At 37.5% G+C, this 22336-nt stretch overlaps 1 protein-coding gene across 2 annotated transcripts; it reads left to right on the top strand.

Moving 5' to 3' along the window:
* Positions 1 to 3259: 3259 nt before the first annotated feature.
* Positions 3260 to 22207, top strand: LOC149080842 (uncharacterized protein C19orf47 homolog). 2 transcript variants are annotated; one of them, XM_089237510.1, is made up of 9 exons: positions 3288 to 3528; positions 6277 to 6479; positions 6591 to 6651; positions 10023 to 10151; positions 12621 to 12815; positions 13001 to 13074; positions 16617 to 16788; positions 19584 to 19811; positions 21368 to 22207. In XM_089237510.1, exons 1-9 carry the CDS (start codon positions 3516 to 3518, stop codon positions 21568 to 21570), a joined length of 1278 nt encoding a protein of 425 aa, XP_089093636.1. In that variant the 5' UTR covers positions 3288 to 3515; the 3' UTR covers positions 21571 to 22207. The 2 variants fall into 2 exon arrangements, with proteins under 2 accessions (XP_089093637.1, XP_089093636.1); XM_089237511.1 differs by lacking the exon at positions 10023 to 10151 and having other exon boundaries at positions 3260 to 3528.
* The last annotated feature ends 129 nt before the right edge of the window (positions 22208 to 22336 follow it).

Raw genomic sequence — 22336 nt, 5'->3', positions numbered from 1 at the left:
TCAAATATCTGAGTAATACACATTATTCGGTTACTTTTTCCAACTGGAAGCATGCCTCTAGGACAATGGTTCACCAGTAAAACGCCATATGCCCCGTTACCTATGCGCCCTGCACATTAAATATAGTACAGACTATTATGTGAAATATTGTGTTGTGTTTAAGCTAACACGCATGTTGCTTCGTTCGCCTGCGAGAGAGCGGTCACATTATGAACCAAAAAGCCACTTGAAGGTAGCTTGTCATCCAACGAAATATCAGATTTTCACTGTATCGAAATTGAAGTCAACAAACTGATAAGTTTCTTATTTGAAAATCTGATTATTTTAATTTTCCGATGGGCTTGAAATCCTGATAATGAATCATTATTATGTACACACGAACAGTTTTGTCACTACGTAGGCCTACATGATTTCTCTGGAATGAATGGTTCAAACAAATATTTAAAAAATTTTCCCACGTATTTTAGTTCATTTTTTTAAATTCATAGTAGGGCTTCAACATGAACCTATATCCTTGATACATGTATTATTGTTGAAAACGATGTGGAAGGTTGAACATTTCAATTGTGATTCATTTGTGTGGCTACTCCCTCATTACTACTTTTATCCGCACGAAGAGAATAAAATTAATGAAACTGCTTGCTACCACTTTTTGCGATTTTTATCATTATAAGAATGCGTATTTTGGAAGCTACAACTGACATTTCTCAATGAAACCATAATCTTTTACACACAAAAAAAAAACTAATTTGGAAATAATAAAAATTTCATCCGGTAAGAGTAACTTGATGACATTGTGCCGTCTTCAAGCGCAGAGTTTACATTGATTGAAAATATTTTTTTTTAATTGGACTGACACAACACATAAAACATACAAATCAAACTGAGAAAAACACAAAACAATAAACTTCAGAAAAAGTAACATTACGATGATACAGACCCTTTGTGACCCCAAGGGATTTATCCTATTTTTACTGTATTCTATTATGTTTATTTTGCTTTTCCATTATTTTCATAAATTAAAAATTAATCAAATTAAATTCAAAAATATTTATACTTCAGACAATTTTTGAATAATTATCTTCTAATGGGAAAACGGGGGGGGGGGGGAGTAGAAAATTATTCATGCTCGCAAGGGGGGCCACAGGAATGAGAAATGGTTGAAACGGGGCCATGGACAAAAAAAGGTTGAAAACCACTGCTCTACACGATCAAAAATTTATTTTTTTAATGCAAAAAAAATTTTTAATTAAAATTTTGAAAGAATACCTTCATATATTATTATAATCAATTTTTGTAAATTTTAATGCTATTTGAAGGCTAAGATCTCAAAATTTATTTTTAAGAAATTCATTGCGACCCACCCTCTATCGTAAACCCTTGGCTCGCAGATCAAATGTGGTCCTGGGGATTATCTGATGTGGCCTGCCCCCTCAAACCTAATTTTGTAAAACTGAACTAAGCGGCACATTTACAAATTGCTTGAGTGACCCGTGGCCCAATTCCAGAGCATTTAAGTTGCTCGTGGCTCATTTTCAGATACTCAAAAAGTGATACTTTTAAGTGATCGGTGAAGGGTGGCCTACTTGAGTATGTACCTTCACAGATCACTTAAGTTGCGGAACACTTAAGCGATCCGTGGCACATTTAGAGATCCCTTGAGTGACGTGTAGCATAGTTTTAGAGCACTTAAGCGAAGCGGCCTCCATGCGGTTCTACATCACTCAAGTTACCCGCAGCACACTTCCCAGATTACTTAAGTGATCCGCTGCATAATTACGGATCACTTGAGGGATGCGTGGCATAGTTCCAGAGCACTTGAGCAGCTCGGATGCATTTCCAGATCACTTGGATCCGCGAAACAATTGGAATCACTAATATGGCTGCTGTATGAAACTTATTAATAGGGAGAATGTTAGTTCAAGTGCCTACAAACTAGCGAAAGATTTTTCCTGTTTTTGGCACACCGAGTAAGATGACATTAAGAATATTTCATATTTTTATGAAAGGTGGGTTGATAACGTAAGCATCATCCTAACCCCCCCCCCTTGTCATCAAATCGGACCCTCTCTCCCCTTGATGCTGACGTCCTTACGATAGAAATGACACATGGCCGTTCCACACGTTTACGAAACGTGAATTTAAAAAAAGAAGTTTTTCTCCCCATCTCTGTCTATACTCAAAAAATTTGCCACCCTGGGCCATAGCCCGCTTTCCCCCCCCCCCCCTTGTGGTGGGTAAATACACCACTGATCGCGGGTCTCTCAAGTGATTGGGAAATGTGTTTGGGGACGCTCAAGTAACTTGGAAGTGTGCTTAGAGTCACTTACGTGATCTTTATATGTGCGTTGTCAGCTTAAATTACCTGGAAACGTGTTGCGAGCCGTATTCACCGACAGAGTTTAATCACCAAATACTAAGAGTTTAATACTAGAGTTTAATCACTAAATCACTCCACAAGTTGAGAATGTATGAGTTAGACGTAGGCTGACCATATTTCTTCGAGAGAAATACGGAAATTAAGATTCCAAATACGGGACATCGCCAATTATTGCCAAGGACGACGCCAAAAGTGAACAATGTTGCCAAATATTGCAGAAGTTACGAAAAAATCACAATGGCGGGAAACGAAGCATTACTGTAAATTGCAATGGATTCCACGAAATAAAACCTTCACCAAGGCAAATGTGGGAGATTAATGTTGTTATTTGTAGTTGTAATTATCATAATATAATTTATTAGCTCAAAAATAATTTCAATCTTTGGCTTCAATAAAGAATAAAAATTCAAGTAGGCGTCATGTAAAAAAACGGGAAAAACCAGGACACTTCTACCAAAAAGTCGGGACGGCTAGAAAACCAGGACTGTCCCGGGAAATACGGGACATGCGGTCACTCCAGTTAGACGTATCTTTGGCAGTTTTCTGTTTCCCAATGATTGACATTTCTTTCGTCAACGGCCTGTGCCATCTTAACGCATGGGACCCCCAGGGCACGGCCGGGAGCCTCAAGAGAAGAAGGGACCGCACAAAAATGAGATCAGCTAGAAATTTTCGAGAATTCGTCAGGTGGGGCCTTAGGAAATTTACTTGGCCCGAGGGGGGGGGTGGTCTACGATGCTCTTAAGATGGCCCTGTCAACGGCGTCCTGAATTTTGAAATACCAATTTCCTGTATTTCTCTAAAAAAAATATGGTCACTAATATCAGATTACCCAGAACTGAAGGAAATATGGTCAGTAACGACTACATAACGTACCCGCTTTGTGTTGCCATCTATAATGGATTTCACCTTCGAATTTGGGTGATTAGTCTTCTGAAAAAAGTTGATTCGACCACTAAAATATGTTGACAAAGCTGTTTATATATATTATTATGAAAGATCTACAATTATAATACATCAGATATTTTGTGTGTGTTGATTGGATGAATTTTGTTTATTAATTCTCTAAAACTCAGTAAATTTATAAACATTGGCTCATAAAGAGGGGGAATAAAAGGGGTAGAGAGGAATCAAGATGGGTGAAGTCAGTAAGTATAAAAATACTTACGGTTGTTTTAGAATTAGGGTTTCAGTCATCTATATTTGAACGGAGACATGTGCAATATATAATGTATTCACAAAAGAATTGAGACTTGACTTGATCTTATAAGTATCATGAGATTCTTCGTAAATGAAAGAATGTTTGTGCTTAGAATCGAGGTCGGGCTCATGGCTTTGGCGGCCCCGGTGCCAATAGCAATTTTGTAGCCTACCCCTCTGTTTATTTGCAGGCTAAGATTCAGGTTGTGCCAATCAGGCTGTTACTTTTTACCGCCAACTGATTAGCTTGTTGCTTTGGCTCTTTTAAGACTTTCCATTGGCAACAATAATGTTTTTGGGACAACTATAGTATAATTGCAAGATTCATTGAAAGACTGGTTATTTGTGGAGATGAAGATTACAAGGAAGAAAATTCATCACTGGCCACACAGGGACTTGACCCCCGGTCTCTCGCTTGCCGGATGAGTGCTCTACCATCTAAGCTATGGAAGCAGATAGAATATTTCTACCTTGGAGCGTATATATATATATATATATATATGTGTTGGAAGGCACTGTACAGGGACGGCGTCAACAATCAACTAATAGCTCGTGAATGACAAAGGCCAACCAGATGGCCATATGCATATAGAAACGTCTTCTCCACTTGTCAATACAAGATTCATCGAAAGACTGGTTATTTTTTGGAGATGAAGATCCGGCAAGCGAGAGACCGGGGTTCGAGTCCCCGTGGGTGGCAGTGATGGATTTTCTTCCTTGTAATCTTCATCTCCACAAATAACCAGTCTTGCGATGAATATTGTATTGACAAGTGGAGAGGACGTTTCTATATGTATAGTATAGTTGATGCCTTTTAGCGAGAAAACTGTCAGAAAGCACGAGGAGAAGTAGTTCAGGAGTGAGTCATGCTTTTCGGACATCTTTCTTGCCAGAGAACAGTTTTGTTTTGGCACTTCGATTCTTAAAAGTGGTTGATTCTTAAGAACCGGTGATTATTATCAGTTGCTGCAATTGTATTATCCCTATTTGGCGATTTCTTTTTTTTTTTTTTGGCAAGAAAGTCATTAGGAAGAATGACTTTCTTTTTTCAATCTTGTCGATGCATCTCTCCTCATGCTTTCAGATGTTTTTCTTGCCAAAAAAAAAGAAATTGCTAACAGAAAGCCAAAAGTTTGCCAGAAAGGAATTGTACTATAGCTGTTTTGAACCGTGTAGGAAAGCCTCCATGTTCTAGAAGGAGACATGTACATGCTACTGGCAATGCCTGAAGTTTGACCAATTCACGAATTTGCTGAGAGTTTTGGCCAGCCAATTTGCCAACTGGCTGATTCCTCTTAAGTACTGGGTTGCACCAAATTTGGCTATTTCCAAATTCACCAAGGATTTTGATCCTTGGCAACATTTTTTTTGCTCGCCAAACATCTTCAACATTTCGTGAGAATCAAGATTGCTGGCAATTCCTTTTTGGTGAGCTGGAACATCGCGAGAAGGAATTCTGAAACCAATGAAGAACGTATTGGCCACGGGATTCACTGGCCCATTACATTTGGATTTTGCTTTGCTATTATGGCCACCCAATGCTAACCAAATTTCTTGGTGTGATTGCTGTTCAAAACCATGCTAATGACACATTTTAGGCAGCAAACAATTTCTTTTGCAGTTGCAATGTCAAATTCTGCCAAAAACAAGTGTTTTCCATCTGACTGAAGAATACTCATTCATAAGAAATGTTTTGATAAGACCAAGGATCCAGGGTTGCAACTGTGGGGTGGGGGGGGAGGAGGAGGATAAGGTGGGTCTAGTGCACCGGACTGGAGGGGAGGAGGGCAGAAATTTCACCATTTAACCTCCACTTCAACGTTACAAGAGGGGTGCCAAAATGCATTTTTGCTTGGTTGACCAAGCATCTAGTTGCGGCCTTGGCCGGGATGCTGATGAGAGTGAGGAATGAAAAGGGCACTAAAACAGATAAAAATAGCACATTGGCTTGAAAAGCATTATAGTCCCCCAATGAAAAATTTTGAAAGAGCCAAAGCACCAGGGTTATCAGTTGCGGGAAAAAAAATCACAAAATTTCGTGTAACTCAAAGGCATCCACACGTGCCTAAATCCATGCTATAAATCTGAATAATTCAAAGGGAATACATCCATATTGAATTGAACGGATGGTACTCTGGTACTACCCAATTAAAAGTAAAATCATGAAAATTCAAAATGAAATTCACCGGAAAATAAACTCTACTGGGTTTGAAGTTATTGCAAAACCTTGGCCCAACAGAAGCAGTGAACAATGAAAAAAAACTGATCAAGAACTAGATCAAAGCGTTTTCCCCCCATACATTTGCTTACACTATAGGAAGGCTATTGGAAAAGCAGCTCCATGCGGATATGGATCACAGCAAATGCTATAGACTGATTCGACATTAAGTCTGGAAATATTTGTCAATGAGGGAGAGGGGAAGAGAACGTTTTCTAACCAAATACATAGTCTTGATAACGATACCTTACAGGGGAAAAAAGATTGAACATTAGCTTCAAAATGCTGAAAAAATTCTTTCGACGGAAAAAAATTGATAAAATTATCCGAAGTCCCCACTATAAATACATTTTTCCCCATGTTATGATATTGGTCCGCTCCATTCTTTGCAAAATTGATAACAATACCTGAATGCTAAAATTTTTTGATTCCAATAAGCTGCATCGAGTATAACTATTATCATTTTTTCCTCCCTTAGATACTAGCCAGTGGATCCAGTTTTTTAGGAACGCAGGTATGCCTCTGAATGTGGCTGCCAACTACGCTATCATATTCTATGATAACCGTATCCAGCTTGATATGTTGATGGATTTGTCGAAAGAATACCTGTATGATATGGGCATAAGAGTAATGGGTGATGTCATCGCCATACTGCGCCATGCTAAAGAATATCACAATCAGGTACAGAGAATTTTTTTGTTTTGTTTTTGCACTTGCCGATTTATATCAAATAGACTCTCATTGTGGAAAAAAAACAATCTGATTTAATGAAGTAGACTTTTCATTTTCCAGATGGTTAAAGAGAAGATGATAGGGCAACCCTCTGTGCCATTTATGAAGACCCAGAGTTCTCGTAAGAAAAATAAATTTTGTGTTTCAGTTTATAAACTTGTGTTATGAATGCAGACAGTGAAATAGATGTTATTTATTACTATGTCCCGTGCTATGGTTATCAACTAGTTGAAAATGATTAAAATTTGCCTTAACCTTTTAAGCGGCATAGCAGAAATCATTAACCCCCCTTATTAAATACCACATTTTTAAAAATTAAATAGGCTTTCTTCTGATTTTGAGCAGGTGCAAAGTAAAGGGCATAGAGATAAATGTTCTATTGGGAAATCAACTTTACCAAATATCTAGGCCTTCCAATGCTAAAATAAGAGGCCTTTAACGAGGCGAGATATCTTGTCTCAATGCCGCTTAAAAGGTTAAAGGACGTGCAAAGGAATATCTTTTGAACAGAAGTCAAACACTTATAGCACAAAATGAAATGTATCAACCATTCAGCTGTTTAGAGGTAGGGAAGAAACCAAAAGTAAAACATCAGTTTTTCGGAATAGTGAAAAACTGGTTTTTATAGCACAGACCACTTATTTACACCCAAGTCAGAAGAAAAAATTAAGACACACACGAGTAGATTAAAACTGGGTCCACGCTGTGTGTGTTTCAGGCGGGGGAGGGGGGGGCAGTAATAAATAAGTGCACTTGGCTTTTTATTTTCCTCCCATTCACAAACCGGTAACGATACAGGATTTGGAAGGTGTGGCCAAGTGTCTGATGCACCAAAACTAAACAGATCCTGGCAGGCACCTGATTCGCTGCTTGTCTTGTAACCTGTCCCATTCATGTTACATGAGAGCTAAGATCACTCAAGAACAACACGTAGCATGTATCCAGCTGAAGAAATGATAGTCATGATGACAGCAACAAAGTGTGAGATGGTGGTGGTGATGTTTACGTTTCGCCATTACTCAAACTACGTCTAAATTTCTTCATCTGACTTTAGGAGCAAGCAAGTGGTTTGTGTTGTAACAGACTGTTTATATCCACTCTTCTAGAAAGCAAGTTAATATTTCTTTCTATCGCCACTTAAGATAGGGATCCCGTAAACCCTGAAACCTCTGTATGATGAAAGAATAACTGATTTTTAACTATCAGTGTTGGACGAGTTTAAAAGATGTTGTGATAAAACTGTTTGTGCATGAAATTTATTATTTACATCGTGAACTTGATATAGAACAGTCTTGGTTTTTGCTTACCTACAAAAAAGGAGGAAAATCACCTTGAACATATTTTACAAGATTCATGTTACAGCAGTATTAAGGGTTCTTTCAGGATAAAAAATGCTTAAAACGTAGGTTGGAATGTTGAGCTAAGAAATTAAGGGAAGAAAAGTGAGTATGAAGTGGGCACCAGTAATTTTGAGTTCCTTTTATTTTTTATTATTTTTGTCGCTTTAAAATTTCATATTTTATAAATGCTCTAGGACCTCCATTAACTGAGTTTCGGGTTATCCATGGTACTTTTCGTAAATTAATGTCAAAAATAAGGTGCAGTGAAACGACTTGCAATATGCATGTTGGAACTGTAAAAAAACTTTAGGTGCCAGTCAAATTTAATTTTTTCCCAAGAGAAACAGTCCTTAATTATTTTTTTTCAGACTTTTCCGGAACTTGCCACCCCCTTCACATGTTGGAAGACACATTATTGTTAAATGAGAAAATCTTGTGTTATTCTTATACTCTGACTTTGCAATCGCATATAGAAAATTTTAGGTGTCAATACCAATTTTCTGGTTTTTCCGCAGCAACCTGGTGTCTGGAATTTTTAAAGTCCTACAATAAGGTCTCGATTATCCGGGTTAATGTAGATCAAACCTACCTCAGATAACTGAAAACTTCAATAATATGAACCTTATTCGGTTTTAAGGCTAAGTAGATGAAATGAGATAGGAATGATATAAATTATGCATTTGTGCAAAAATGATTTCAATTTACTGCACAATGCAATGAAATATCAAATTAGTATAGTAAAAAATTAAATAAAGAATGTACATTGTACTTACGATTCGCAACATTTTGAATATTACTGTAGACCTATACATGCTTTGAAAACAATACCCTTATGTAACACACAAAGCTCTTGCTACGCCAAGAGTTTGTGGTTTGAATCATTTTGCAGCAATGCAAAGCATTTTATACATGGTTTTGCTGCACCTAAGTACTTACTTTTTCAAAATCAATATCAAAAACACCTCCAGACATGCCAACATTGGCTTAAAGCTCATCAGTAGTGATGAATGTTCAGCTTCGCCATATGGGGGAGGGGGGCACCCCCCTAAGACAATATAATCATATTACAATAAAAAATAATCACTCAAAAATTTAATTGTTTTAAAGTTTTTAATTCAGGGTTCATTAAATACAGCACCCCTCAGCGATACTGGAACCTATAGGGCTCAGGTCATGTGAGCCCCCACCCAACCTCCCGAAGCAACTTTCTGGCATCGCCAAATCCCTTAATAATTCATGAATACTCAATGCAATCCCAACCTGCATATGCCCTTGTGGGCCATATATATATATGGATGTCTAGCAACCCTAGACCTATTTTCTTTGTATCATAGCTCCTAAGAGGCACTGTAGCCCTGTTGATAAGATGTTTGCCTAAAGTACCAAAGGATGTTTTGAGGTGTCGTGAGTTCGATACCGGGTTCATCCTTGTCAAAAAACTTTCCTGGCACAGGGGTGCAACAAAAAATGGTGACTTGACCGCAGCAAAAAATTGCTATCGCAGGGAGTCCCCCATCGAGGGGTTAGCACACCAACCTCTCGATGAGTATAAAATACAAACCCGCCGTTCGGAATTGGCAATAAATTGTAGGTCCCGGTCTAATTAGCTCTTGTGTGCAGAAAATGACCAATGATCATAGCTCCTACAATACCTATGACAAAACATTCTTTTCCACACAAGTTCCGCGAGCTCAACCATGCTCTATGCAAATGAAGTTGCCTGGATCCGTTGCGCTGAACCATTCAAAAACCTGTTGTTACGAGACTTTACAGATTGCCTTCTGTACACACATAAAACAATTTGACTCAGAGTTTGTCTTCTCTCGAACTCACTCACATGCATACACAAATTCATCATTACGGTAAAGATCAATGTAATTTTATAAAAATAATAAAAATAAAAATAGAGTAAAACACCACAAGAAACTCGAAGACCATATTTTTTTTAAACTGATTTCCGTGGTACTGAGAGTGTCTCCCATAGCTCCCTAGTTCATTGTGGCCGTCCATAGAAACTACGGACGATCCATAGCAGTTGGCAACTCTGCACCTCTGATAACCCGAATCTGGTTAATTGAGGGCCTACTGAACATGATTTAAACTCCGGGGGAAAGAAAATGAAGGAAGATTTACGAAAACCATACTCTTTCAGCAACTACCCGAATATTGAATCACTACACCAGACCAAGTAATGTCAATAGAAAAAGTTCTCCACTAGTTCAGAGAGTTGACTCGGCAGTGACAGGTTTCACGCCAGTTTCTAGGAGAGAGACACCAGCAGGTTAGAAAATGTCTATAATGATTTTGGGTGTGCTATGGGTTCTTAGTCTGCACTCTATAGCGCTTTCATTTCTTTTACTAATAGCATTTCCTGCTTGTTTCCTCTTTGATTCTTTGGCTTTCTAAAGCAAAAGAGTAGGTGGTGATGAAAAAAAAATTAACATGTAGTTTCTAATGCTGTCTGTAGTTCTTCCAGTATCATATTACTTTGTAGCTTTTGTGCATGTATCAAGTTTTCTTATTCTTGTTGCTCGTAATACTGATACTAAACCAATTATCTGTACTAATTTTTATTGAAACAATTTCAAACTTATAGGATAATATTATGAACATAGTATTCTATGATTTACTTATCTCCGCAAAAGTGATTTTTGATTCACATAATTTATTTTTATATTTATTGTTTAAAAAAATGGTAATGCATTCGTGATTTAGAAAATTCTCTCTAGGTGCTGAATTTTTTTGAAACAACATATTTATGTGAAATTATATATAATATATAATAATGTAATTTTTATATATATTATAATTTATGTATATGTGACTGTCCATGTCTGAAACAAGCATCTTCGTCAAGTGGCTAGTGTCTGAATGATGTGGGAAGTAGCTGACCATTTCGTAAAGAAGCTAGACTTATTCCTCAGGGACTGTATAAGGTGTGGTCAAATGAAATGAGACAAGGTCTGCACAGAAAAAAAATACAGTATGCCAGGGATTGATGAATCCCAGTCACTATGGCGCTTAAAAAATTGAATTGGCGAATATAAAAATTTTTATGTGCCATTAAATTAGAAACAGCAACACAAGAATTTTCGAAGTTTATGTCAGCTTGTATACTAACAGGGGAAAAAATGGGACATCAAAATCTTGAAAAGTCAGTGGAAAAATTGATTTTAGACCGTTTCTTTCAAAGGATAAAAAATGTTTGGTGCCTAAAAAATTTGGCTGGCTTAATTTTTTTTTAGATTTATCACCATACATTCTATATAAAAGCAGAATAGGGTTTTGCATTGCACAAGGTGGGCAATGTTATGTGTCCATCAATCAATGCCGCTGTGGTGGTCGAGTGGTTATAGTGACGGACTCGCGATGCGAGGATCCGGGTTCGAACACCACAGTGGTGGTCGGCTGAAGTTGGTTTTCTGTGGTTCCCAATTTCAAGGCGCAAATGCGAGCCGATCTCCCCGTTAAAAAGTCTCGCCACAGAGAGCAACAGTCCTACAACGAAAAATCATTCAATCATAACACTTCACACATAGTTTGAAAAACTGGTGGCAGATGGCAGCACTACACATAACAAGCATTACAGAGAAACAAAAAAACTTCACGTCAGGTTTCACTACACGTACACGCACATTCCCGCATGTACCGATTCGTTGGGGGTTCCGCGGGGGGGGGGGTTGTGGGCGGGGTGCATGTGTGGTGTAGCAGTAGTAGGTAGGGCTCGTAGGTAGGGTAAAAAAGGGTTCGGGGATCCATGATGTTCTTAAGTCAGCCACCTCGTTGGGCAATTTGCCTGTTGTGGCGTTGTATTTGTATTTGTATTTTTAGAAAGAGCAATCTTAATAAAAAGTGCAATGTTTTTTATTAAATAGGGGAAAAAAATTAGCAGATTAAGCTGTGTATATAACTTTCTTTGATAGCCATGTACTGTTGCTGATTGTGCGATATTACACCTTTTTGTAACACCAGAGTCCGACGTTGATCATTGCAATGTGTGTGTCTTGCCATAAAGAACAAATGCTGTGGAACATTGAGTAAGGGTTTTGTGTTGTTCCATTGTAATGTCCGCTCATATGTGTCCTAGCAAACAACCAAAATGTTCACTGGATTTTGCTGAAATAATGGGGTACTACTGGGGCATAAACTCTACAATTCAGACCTGCCACAGTGCCAGTTTTCACTTGTTTAGCCTCAAAAAATCATCTGAAAGGACAAAAGTTTGCCTTGGATAGTGAGGTGAAGGAATAGTTCTCTCACAGTTTGCAAAGCAATCGTATCTCTTCTTTCAGTCCCAAGGAAGTTATTTCTGATACATGTATTCTCAGCAGGAGCTGTCAGCTCTCGTCACCTTTTCATTTGACCAGCCATCATATTATTACTTTGACCAGAAACAACCATCTTATATTTATTTCTTCAATCAATTGTTCAATATTGAATAATTATATGTACTTTTGAAGGTTATTTTGTCAATGTTCATTGTTTTGTAAGGTATTCATGTGATTTCGGTAATTTTAAATTTCACTCACTGGAGTGATGGAAAGTATATCAAATATGGTCTTGTTTTATAATCGCTTTGTAAAAATTGGAAATAAGCAGTTATAAAATTGAAACTTTTTATCATAAATTTAACGTGTTCCTGAATCCTGTGATGCAGTTTTTATGTTTTAGCAGTCCCAACCATATCCATTGCCATGTATGTCTATTTGTTACTTTTTGCTCATATTAATGGATTTGTTCATCTTCTTAGCCTCTGCTTTGCCAACAAAGAGAACTCTCGTTAATTTGTCACAGTCAGTTTCTCCAGGCCAATCACCAATCAAAAAAGCTCGTTTATTTCAACAACAACTACAACCAGAAGAAGAAAAATCGATGGTTGTGAGGATGCCATCTGGCACCACCGAAAGAAGCAGGAAGCTCCTTCATCTGCAACAGCAAATGCAGTGTAAGAATCTTGCTTCTTTTTCCTCTTTCCTTCAATTTCTGATTACCCGTGAATGAGCTGCTCATAACCACAAAATCATAGTTTGCGGGAAAACAATTCTGTTTCATGTTTTGATTTATATCAGTTCAAATGATTGCAGAAATGTTAGATTTTTGTAGTAATCCATCAAAATCTCTTGTTTTCAGCTATGAAAAGATCCGTATTTGATCGACTTGGAGATAGTCATGTTAGCAGTTCTACTGATGTCAAATTCAGCAAGGTATAGAAACTTGTTATTTACATTATCAATTCCATATAAGACTTGTGTAAGGTGGACTGGTGAATAAAATGTATGTATTTTATGCATAACAAACATTTACATTATGTACACATGTATGTACTGTGTTTTAAAATTTATTACAGAAAAAAAGAAATCCAAGAATATAAATATTGTTATGAAAATTATGTAAATAGTTCTTATTTATCATTTGTTATGCCATTTTTCACCTGTAAATAGTCATTATCTTATGTAAAAATGAAAATTAACACATTCATCTGTAAGTATTGCCAAATTGGCAAAAACTCTGGTGATTTGGCGATGTCATGACAACATTGATATTGAAGGACTGGGCACATCCCATTTCACATCTCTCAGAGAGTGAACAACAGACTAAGCTGTCTATATGGCAACAATAGTCAAGATTCTACTGTATATCCCAAAAAAAATTTGGAATGCACCCCCATATCTCCGCCCATGCTACCCACATGGAAAGTAATATTCAGCAAATAGTTATAGTTAATAATTATTAAAAATTGATTTTGTAAGTTTGTGTTTTGCAATTTGATAATGTTATTTCTAGATGGCTTTTTTCTCAGCCAGAGATATCAAGGAAACAGTTATTTTCCGGATATTATGCTGAGGTGAGCTCGGAAAGAAAAGTCATCACGTCTCCGCCGGGACTCGAACCCAGGCCCTCTTGCATACCGGGCAAGCATGCTACCATCTACACCACTGGAGACACATGAATCTGCCTTCCTAATTTCACGCACTGTGTCGTGAGGCGCTGAAGTAGAGGCATTAGTAGCCTCTCTTAACTTCAGGAAATGGCCCACAGTGCGTGAAATTAGGAAGGCAGATTCATGTGTCTCCAGTGGTGTAGATGGTAGCATGCTTGCCCGGTATGCAAGAGGGCCTGGGTTCGAGTCCCGGCGGAGACGTGATGACTTTTCTTTCCGAGCTCACCTCAGCATAATATCCGGAAAATAACTGTTTCCTTGATATCTCTGGCTGAGAAAAAAGCCATCTAAATCTCTCTAAACCGTCCCACCCGGGGGCCATTTCCTGAAGTTAAGAGAGGCTACTAATGCCTCTACTTCAGCGCCTCACGACACAGTGCGTGAAATTAGGAAGGCAGATTCATGTGTCTCCAGTGGTGTAGATGGTAGCATGCTTGCCCGGTATGCAAGAGGGCCTGGGTTCGAGTCCCGGCGGAGACGTGATGACTTTTCTTTCCGAGCTCACCTCAGCATAATATCCGGAAAATAACTGTTTCCTTGAATGTTATTTCTGTTTCAAATAATGTTTATAATATTGGTATCAATAGAAGTTTCTATACTTATCCTATGGTTCCTATTTCTACTAGAGTTGAAAAGAAGGACTGCTTTAAGGTAGAAGCAAAGGATCATTTTAAGTCATTAGTTAAACAGTATGATAATATTTTTTCGAAATAAAAATATGATGTGCCACCTCTAAATATTGATTCCCCCATATTAGTTATGAAAGATAAAACACCAATTCACCTTCACCCTTATAGGCCGTCCTTTTCTGATTCATCAGAAATTAGGAAACAAATTTCTGACTTAGCAAAAAAATCAAATCAGTCTTGTGCATCTCACTGTGGGCTTCCCCAGTTTCTCTTGTAAAAAAATTTAAATTGGTGAGGAGCAGATAAAAGTTGCTGTCCACCCACCCTTTGCAAAAGGCAAACCTCAGCTGATGTGATCATTTTCTTCTATACCCCTCCCCATGCACAAAGAAACATGCTCTATATTTACACTACTATTCCCAACCAAGCTCATTCCAAGAATAGGAAAAAACATGGAACCTTTTCGTTATATGTAGAATATACAACATGTATTTTATGTGCTAAAATAGGGTTTTCCTCCGGCTTTAAGCTAAAATATCCTTTTTTCTATTCAGAAATTGTGGAATTAGAATTGAGCTTCTAATGTGTATCACAAAAAACAATACTTTCATAATGTACAATGCATTCCAGATCCCTTATGATAGTCTTCAGGCCGAGGAAGTGTGAATGTGATCAGTTGAGAGAAATTAACCATGAACTGACGAAAGGGACTTTTTCCATTATCTTACACATTCCTTCACTATAGAAAAACCATTACAAAAGCAGCGCTACATGTGTACATAAATTGCAGCAGCTGAGTTCAGTCTGATTATGGCATGAACTGAGTACAGAAATTTTGGTCAATTAAGGAGCCTTCTGACTTCTTACATAGTCTTGCAGATTCGATAGCAATATAAACCTTATCTTAATAATGTGCAAAAAGCTCTTTTGACTGAGAAAAAAAATTGATAACATTATCCAAAGTCTTGATAGCTATGAACAAATTTTTTGCCCATGTTATGATATTGGTCTGATCTGTACTTAACGAAAGTGATAACAATACCCAAATGATAGCATTATCCATGATTCTAATAAGTGCCATCTGCTGTATATGCAGGACTAACAGAAGTAAAAAAAAATGGAAATCAGTAAAGGAATATCATGATTTCATGGGAGAGAACATTCAACAGAAATTTTCTAATTGTTTTTTTCTCAATATGGTTTTCAAAATCAGTGGTACATTATGGGACCCTAGGATGTTTCATCTAATTAAACAGAGTACTTGCTTAAGGCACGCTGCCGTCTCATTTGTTTTTAGTGTTAGTTGGTGCAGTTTTCAACCTGAGCTCAGGATGCTAAAACATTGTTTCTAGTTCTAGAATCACTCGTTTTTTTGTTTTTTTTTCAACTGCTGCTTTACCTATCCTGAAATTCTTCCATCGTTTTTTCCTCTCTGTGTAAGAGCTTTCTATGTTGCTATCATAATAATCTTTATATGTATAACAAATAAGAAAGAAACCAGGTGGCTAGCATGATGCCACTTCTTTTTTTTTTCATTTATGAAAAATTCTATCTTTATTTTACAAAAATCCCTTGTATATTTGTTTTTGTGCAAAATTTAGATCCATGCCTGCATGGATCTAAATCTCTCTAATTTTCATTATCCAAAGTTGGCAGCTACTACTACTAAACCATGCATAAATCTTGTCCATATTCCTCTGTGCAACTTCTAACGAATTGGTACATGTTGGAATATGCATGTAGTGAACTCTCCGTAAACTTAGTTTCTATATAATGCTGCCATTCACCATCAATTTTTCTAATTATGAGTGAAGTGTAATAATTGAATAATTTTATTGTTGTGGGCCTGGTCTCTGTGGCAAGCCAGGAGATTGGCTCACATTTGCACCTCGAAGTTTGGATACCACAGAAAACCAATTTCAGCCAACCACCACTGTGGTGACTGTGGATTTCAAACCTGGGTCCTCACAAAGCAAGTCTGCCACTATGACCACTCGACCATCACAATGACGAAGTTGGCAGCATTGAAATATGAAAATACATGCTTTTTCACATCATTCAGCATCAAATGCAGCCATAATTTGAATGCTTCTGAGAAACTTTGTTTTGGTATGATAATTTTTGAGTGTGATAAATACAAGATACAAGAGTTATATATATATATATATTTTTTTAGAATATATCATCAGTATTCAATCGTTTGGGCCCATCATCCTCAACTGGAGAAGTGACTTCTACCGCTGGTAAAATTGAAGAGGATAATTCAAGACCCTTGCAATACAGGGGAGTGCTGAAAACATTGAGTTCAGCCAAAACCACCAGAACAATTCAGAAGAACAGCTCTTCGGGTATTCATTTTTAATAATTTATTATTGGTACAATTTTGTTACTCCCTATTTTCATGAAAGAAAAAATTCCTCATCATAGATTTTTTTATGCAGTATTAATTATATAAGAAGACGTCGTGTCTGAGGTGCGTCTCTTTTCCGGGAAGTATATTATTTAAGCAGAATATTCCTAGACACTTGATATTGGAGGGGTTTCCAATGTATACACAAAACTACGGAACTTAAAGAAGACTTTATTTCGAAGCACACTCAAAACAGACAACCTTCCAGGATGGAAGCCACATTCCAACTCACACTTAAGGCTGCAGAGAGTTAGTAAAAATGTCCATACTGGAAAAATAGATTCGTTACAATCTCCTCCTCTTGCTCCGACAACGTCTCGGTGAGGAGCCAGTAAGAGCCATCTTTCCTTTGGGAGTAATTCCTGATGAACACAACGGGAAGCCCCGGGCAACTGCTGACACTCTTGTCTTAGTTGAAGTTCAGTCCTTGAATCACACTGGTTCTCAGGTTGCCCACTAGGATTTGGATGCACTTTTGAAGAGTGCCACTCTCTTGGGGTCCGGGTAACCCCGGTTATGGTCTTAGCATCTCGTAATATAGTCAACTCCCTTTGGTATCGGTACTTCTTTATGGGATTCAAGACGAGTTCTCGTTTTCTCCTGTTTAGGTAATCTTCAGCTTCTTGAGTAGATTCAACGTTTTCGATTATCTTATCCAAAACATCATTCTCACATTGTTACTCTCGGAAAGTCTGTGAATTCTTCACTACAATGAAATTCAACAGCTCACACCGCTGGGCTCTTTTACGAATCAAGCAGGATAGGCTATCAGTGTGGCTACTTGGACAGTTATGGGCAATATGACTATGATTTCTACATTGGTAACACACTATCTGATCTAAACATCGTCGGGCAACATGTCCACGTAGACCGCAGTTATAGCAAGCATGCCTTCCTCGCGAGGTCGCGTAAGAAATTGATGCACAACACTTTTCATAGCCTTCTCCAGGGTCACCTCTACTGCAGTATACCCTGTCATCACCACTCATGTTGATCTGGTGCCAGAGTAAAGGTCTTCCTCCTCCTGACTTGGAGCATCTATGGGATTCTTCTGAGAAGGAATAAAGTTCTCGGTGAAAGGTGTCTGGCCTCCCCTGGATTGAAGCATTGCTTGAACTCTGCTGGGAATGAATCAAGTTCTCGTTGCTGAGAAATAAGGTGGGTACACCTTCATCTTCACGAGGGTGACTCAGCAGAGGGAAACTTCAGCAAGGAAAGTACCACTTTCCTTGCTGTGCATCCAGGATGATTCCAGCATCGCTGAGAAAACCGGTACCGAGAAGGGTTTGGTTTTCTCTAGCCTGTGGTAGTACCATCATCTCGTGGGAATCACTTTACCTTGAACATTGATGTCCACAGTCGTAGTTAGGACTTCGGCTCTACGAGCATATCCATAGGCTAATCTCATAACGATAGTCTTGCGGGAAAAGAGCAAGCTATGTTCTTGTAGGAGATGATATAGCTTCTCCCCTGCCACCTAATGTTTAACATTCGTGTCAGCACACACTGCTCCATGCCTGTGACAAATCATGACTTTGATAGCATTTCTTTGATGTCTCTCAGTTGAGAAACCATAAAAGTCCAAAGCGTTGACACTGGGTCCAGGTTTATCCGTTGGAGGATTACACGTTCAGCATTGGGACTTGGTAACACCAGGTTCCCCATAACCATAGCATCGTAAGACAGGATGACGTCCTGCATCTTCCGATTCCGGATTCGCACGTTGATTAGAATGAAAGTCTCTTCGTTGCACAGGAGACCCAGAGATTTCATGTTGCTTGGACTGCAACTTCTTCCTCTCAACTTGGATCTCACTCTTTTTGTTTCGAAGATTATCATAAGCATCAAGCTTCTCCACGATATCTTCAGGGGTAGTCCACTCACTCCAAACATCCAGAAAATGCTCTTTTAGTTTAGGTGGGATCCTCTTCATCTGATTTGAAATCTTCAGATGTTTTAGCTCGTCAAAATTTCCAATGTTCAGTTCAGACAGCCAGCCTTTGAAGTAACTTTGGATCTCATAGTCCTTCCAGGTACTTTGAGATGCTTTTCTGTGAGTAGGGAAGAGCTGCCGGAACCTTTTCGCACTCAGCTTGAAATGGCATGTGTCCGTAAACCTCCCGGATGTGATCGTAATCATGGGCCTTATCTGCAGGTTCTCGAGCAATGAGTTTAGCGACTTCATTCAGCAAAACTCCCAGCAGATACGCAACCCAATTCATCTTCTCCACTTTCAAGAATTTTAGCTGCCTTTCAAACAACTTTAGGAATAACGACATATCATCTTCACTCGGATTGAAATTCAGAATCAACTTCTCCATGCCAAACTTGGGCTGATCGATGAGAGTGACGGATGGCTCTTCTGTCTAGATTCATTGAAACTCAAGCTGCAACTCCATCTTTTCAAGTTCAAAATTATGTTCCAGAGCGATTCGTTATTTCTCTTCTGCGATTCTAGAGCAATTTTCTTCTCTTTCTTTCTTCAGCTATTCTATCTCGTTTTTCTTTTAGGATAATAAGTAAAAGCTAAGCTAGTACAGTGTTAATTTCTTTGTTTTTGGCTGTATTTCGTTCTACCACATGCATTGATGCACTATTTTTTCTACATTAATGAAGTAACAAATATTTTTTCTTGTCTGACCTTGTCCATTTGTAATTTAATTCTGTTAAATTCTTTTAAAATTCTGTTAATTCCATTTCTGTTATAAGAATATATATATTTTCATTTTTCAGTTACCAAACCAGTTACTTTTCCTGGAAAGAAAATAATTCGATTGAAGCAGCCATCATCAGTTTCTGGCCCAAGATCATCCGTTAGCAGGAGGACAGTTGTGCAGAGCGTCAAAGATCTCCAGACATCAAATGTGAGCCAGATAAACAAGATACTCACTCAAAATATAGTTCGTACATCTGGAGCTAAGCAAGTTCTCAGGCCAACATTTGGTGTGCAGAATAATAGAGGTGTGGTATAGGACAGATTTTCGGCCTTGAGTGTTTGATATTTGGAATAATTCAATGAAAATTATTTTATGAAAGTCCCCATCCCCCTGCAGCATAATAATTGATGCACGTTTCTTGAACTGATAATTTGAATTTTTCTTTCTATTTTTCATTAACATGTGTAATACAGTCATCGCTTGTTATCATGTCCATTCCATTATACCAACCAGTATAAGTCCCAAATGTTTCCCTACTCATGTTATTTTCCATCCAATATAATGACCTAAAAAGATCATTCAATCCTATAGAACACCCAAACTGAACTCTGCATTGCATAATTTTGAAAAACTAAATCTGTCCTGGATTGTGCTTTTACCTTGAACTTTCATTTTAGAGAATTTTGGTTCATAAGAATTTGGTTCATAATCATGCAATTAATTATTACTAAATGTTAGCGTGTTCATGCAATTAATTATTACTAAATGTTAATGTGTCATGCCATTAATTATTACTAAATGTTAATGTGTTCATGCAATTAATTATTACTAAATGTTAATGTTGAAACTTCATGTTAAGATGAACAAGCGATGATAAGTGAGAGAAATTTAACCACAGGCTTTTTTAAACAATCTTAAAGAAATTTTCAGAACAACTGCTCTATGGAACTAATCTGTCTTTAAAAGAATAAACTTGTATCATATTCAAACAAACAAGGAAAATTAGCATAATCACAGAACGCAAAAAATAGAATTAACAAATGTGAAAATGGCAACATTTACCGGACGATGATTGACCGTGGTTGTCGATAAGCAACCACCACAAGCGGAACTAAAAGGTTAATATTCTAATTTTCAAAATATATAAATGTAAAAATGAATGGAAATAAAGTAAAAACCAGACCTTTGCTCCAAGGATCAGAATAATGTTACACCTTCTTGTTTGATATCTTTAGTGGTATTTTGGCTTCCTATATATGGTCAAGCCAGAGTGATTTCAATATCGAACTTGTTATAGCATCAAGTTCATGCAAAATATTTCACTTGTAATATCATTGCAACATACTGACGATGGCATAGTTGTCACAGTTTTTGTTATGTACATGGGCATACTTTTAAACATTAGAAGTAATTTGAAAAATGAACTTGATTAAACATTTAATCAAGTTCATTTCAGTGGTTCAGGCCCGTCATTTAGGGAGGGCAGGGGGCCGTTGCCCCTCCCCCCTGGCATTTGAAAATACACTAAAAATGGTATTTATATACAAATATATATATATACATACATTGAGTACATGTGCTTTGCCCCCCCCCCCCCCGGAAAAAGTTGAAATGACGGCCCTGCAGTGGTTTCATATCCCAGATTCATCCCAATGACAAAAAAAAAAAAAAATTTAAAAGGCATCATCTCGGAAATAACCATTCTCTCTACATCCAAATGAAGGGCAATGCAACCATTATGTTGAGCAAGAAAAGAATTTGATTTTTTTTTTCAATGTGACATATATTTCAAGAAATATACTATGCATGTTTTTGCTACAATCGATTCACTTTTTAATTTTCTTTTACTTGCATTTACAGGTCGCCGGGGGGGTTTTAGCAACAGAAGTGCTGCCATAACACGTATTGGTCTCGCAAAGAAGCAGCTGCAGCAGCAATCCAGAACACAGAATTTGGTCTCAGTAGTTCGTGGGAGAGGCAAAGTAATTTCATTGAGAAATAGTGCTGGGTCCAAGTTCGCCCAAAATAATCGGCAGAGCGTATTCAATAGGCTCGGACAATAAATATGTGTACTGACACAGACTGTGTACTTGCTATTTGATTCAGGCATGTGGGAAAATTGATATAGTCAAAATGAGGTCATTCGTTTTTTCCTCCCACCTTTAACCTTTTGTGAATTTTCAGTGCAACACAGCATCTAGTTCCAAAGAAACGAATGCTTTATTGGAGAAAAAATATTCAGATGCATTTGATAAAGATTATTATGAATTTTAGACATTTCTTTGTTGGTGTGTATCTTTTAAACAATGTATCACATTTGAAAAAGTCGTGATATGTCTTGCTAGTATCAAATCTTGTGACATGAATGCCTTAACTATGATAAGTTTGTGTCTGTCATACATCTTTCCATGAGGCTTTTATTTCAGAAAATGACTGATTTTATCCCCCCATCAGAAAAATAGTTTCCCTTGAAAAAAGTTTCCAATATTAGCGATTTTGTCTTTATCCTGAGCTGTACCGTAATTATTTTTTCTTCTTTGTCGTCCGAAGTTTATTTGTTGTTGCCGCTTCATTGAAGCCTAAGATTTTTTTTATTCAACATTTTTCAACGTGATAAATAGTAATATAAATTGTGTCGCTGAATTTTAAATATAATGACAGAATTGGGCTGGAATTTGTTGAATAAATGAGTGAATATATTTTGTGCCGTTAGTGTGTTTTCCTGCGGTTCGGTTTTGAAATGAGCTAAATTCATTATTTGATATAACAAAAAGTAAATTTATTTCATTTCATACACACATAACTAAAATATTTCAACAGGAATGTAAA

Source organism: Pholcus phalangioides, unplaced genomic scaffold (genome assembly GCF_987345545.1).
Source record: "Pholcus phalangioides strain wild (caught in Gottingen) unplaced genomic scaffold, Ppha-v1.0 ptg000010l_1, whole genome shotgun sequence".
NCBI lineage: Eukaryota > Metazoa > Arthropoda > Arachnida > Araneae > Pholcidae > Pholcus > Pholcus phalangioides.
The sequence above is the reverse complement of the archived record's forward strand: the minus strand, read 5'-3'. Positions and strand labels throughout refer to the sequence as shown.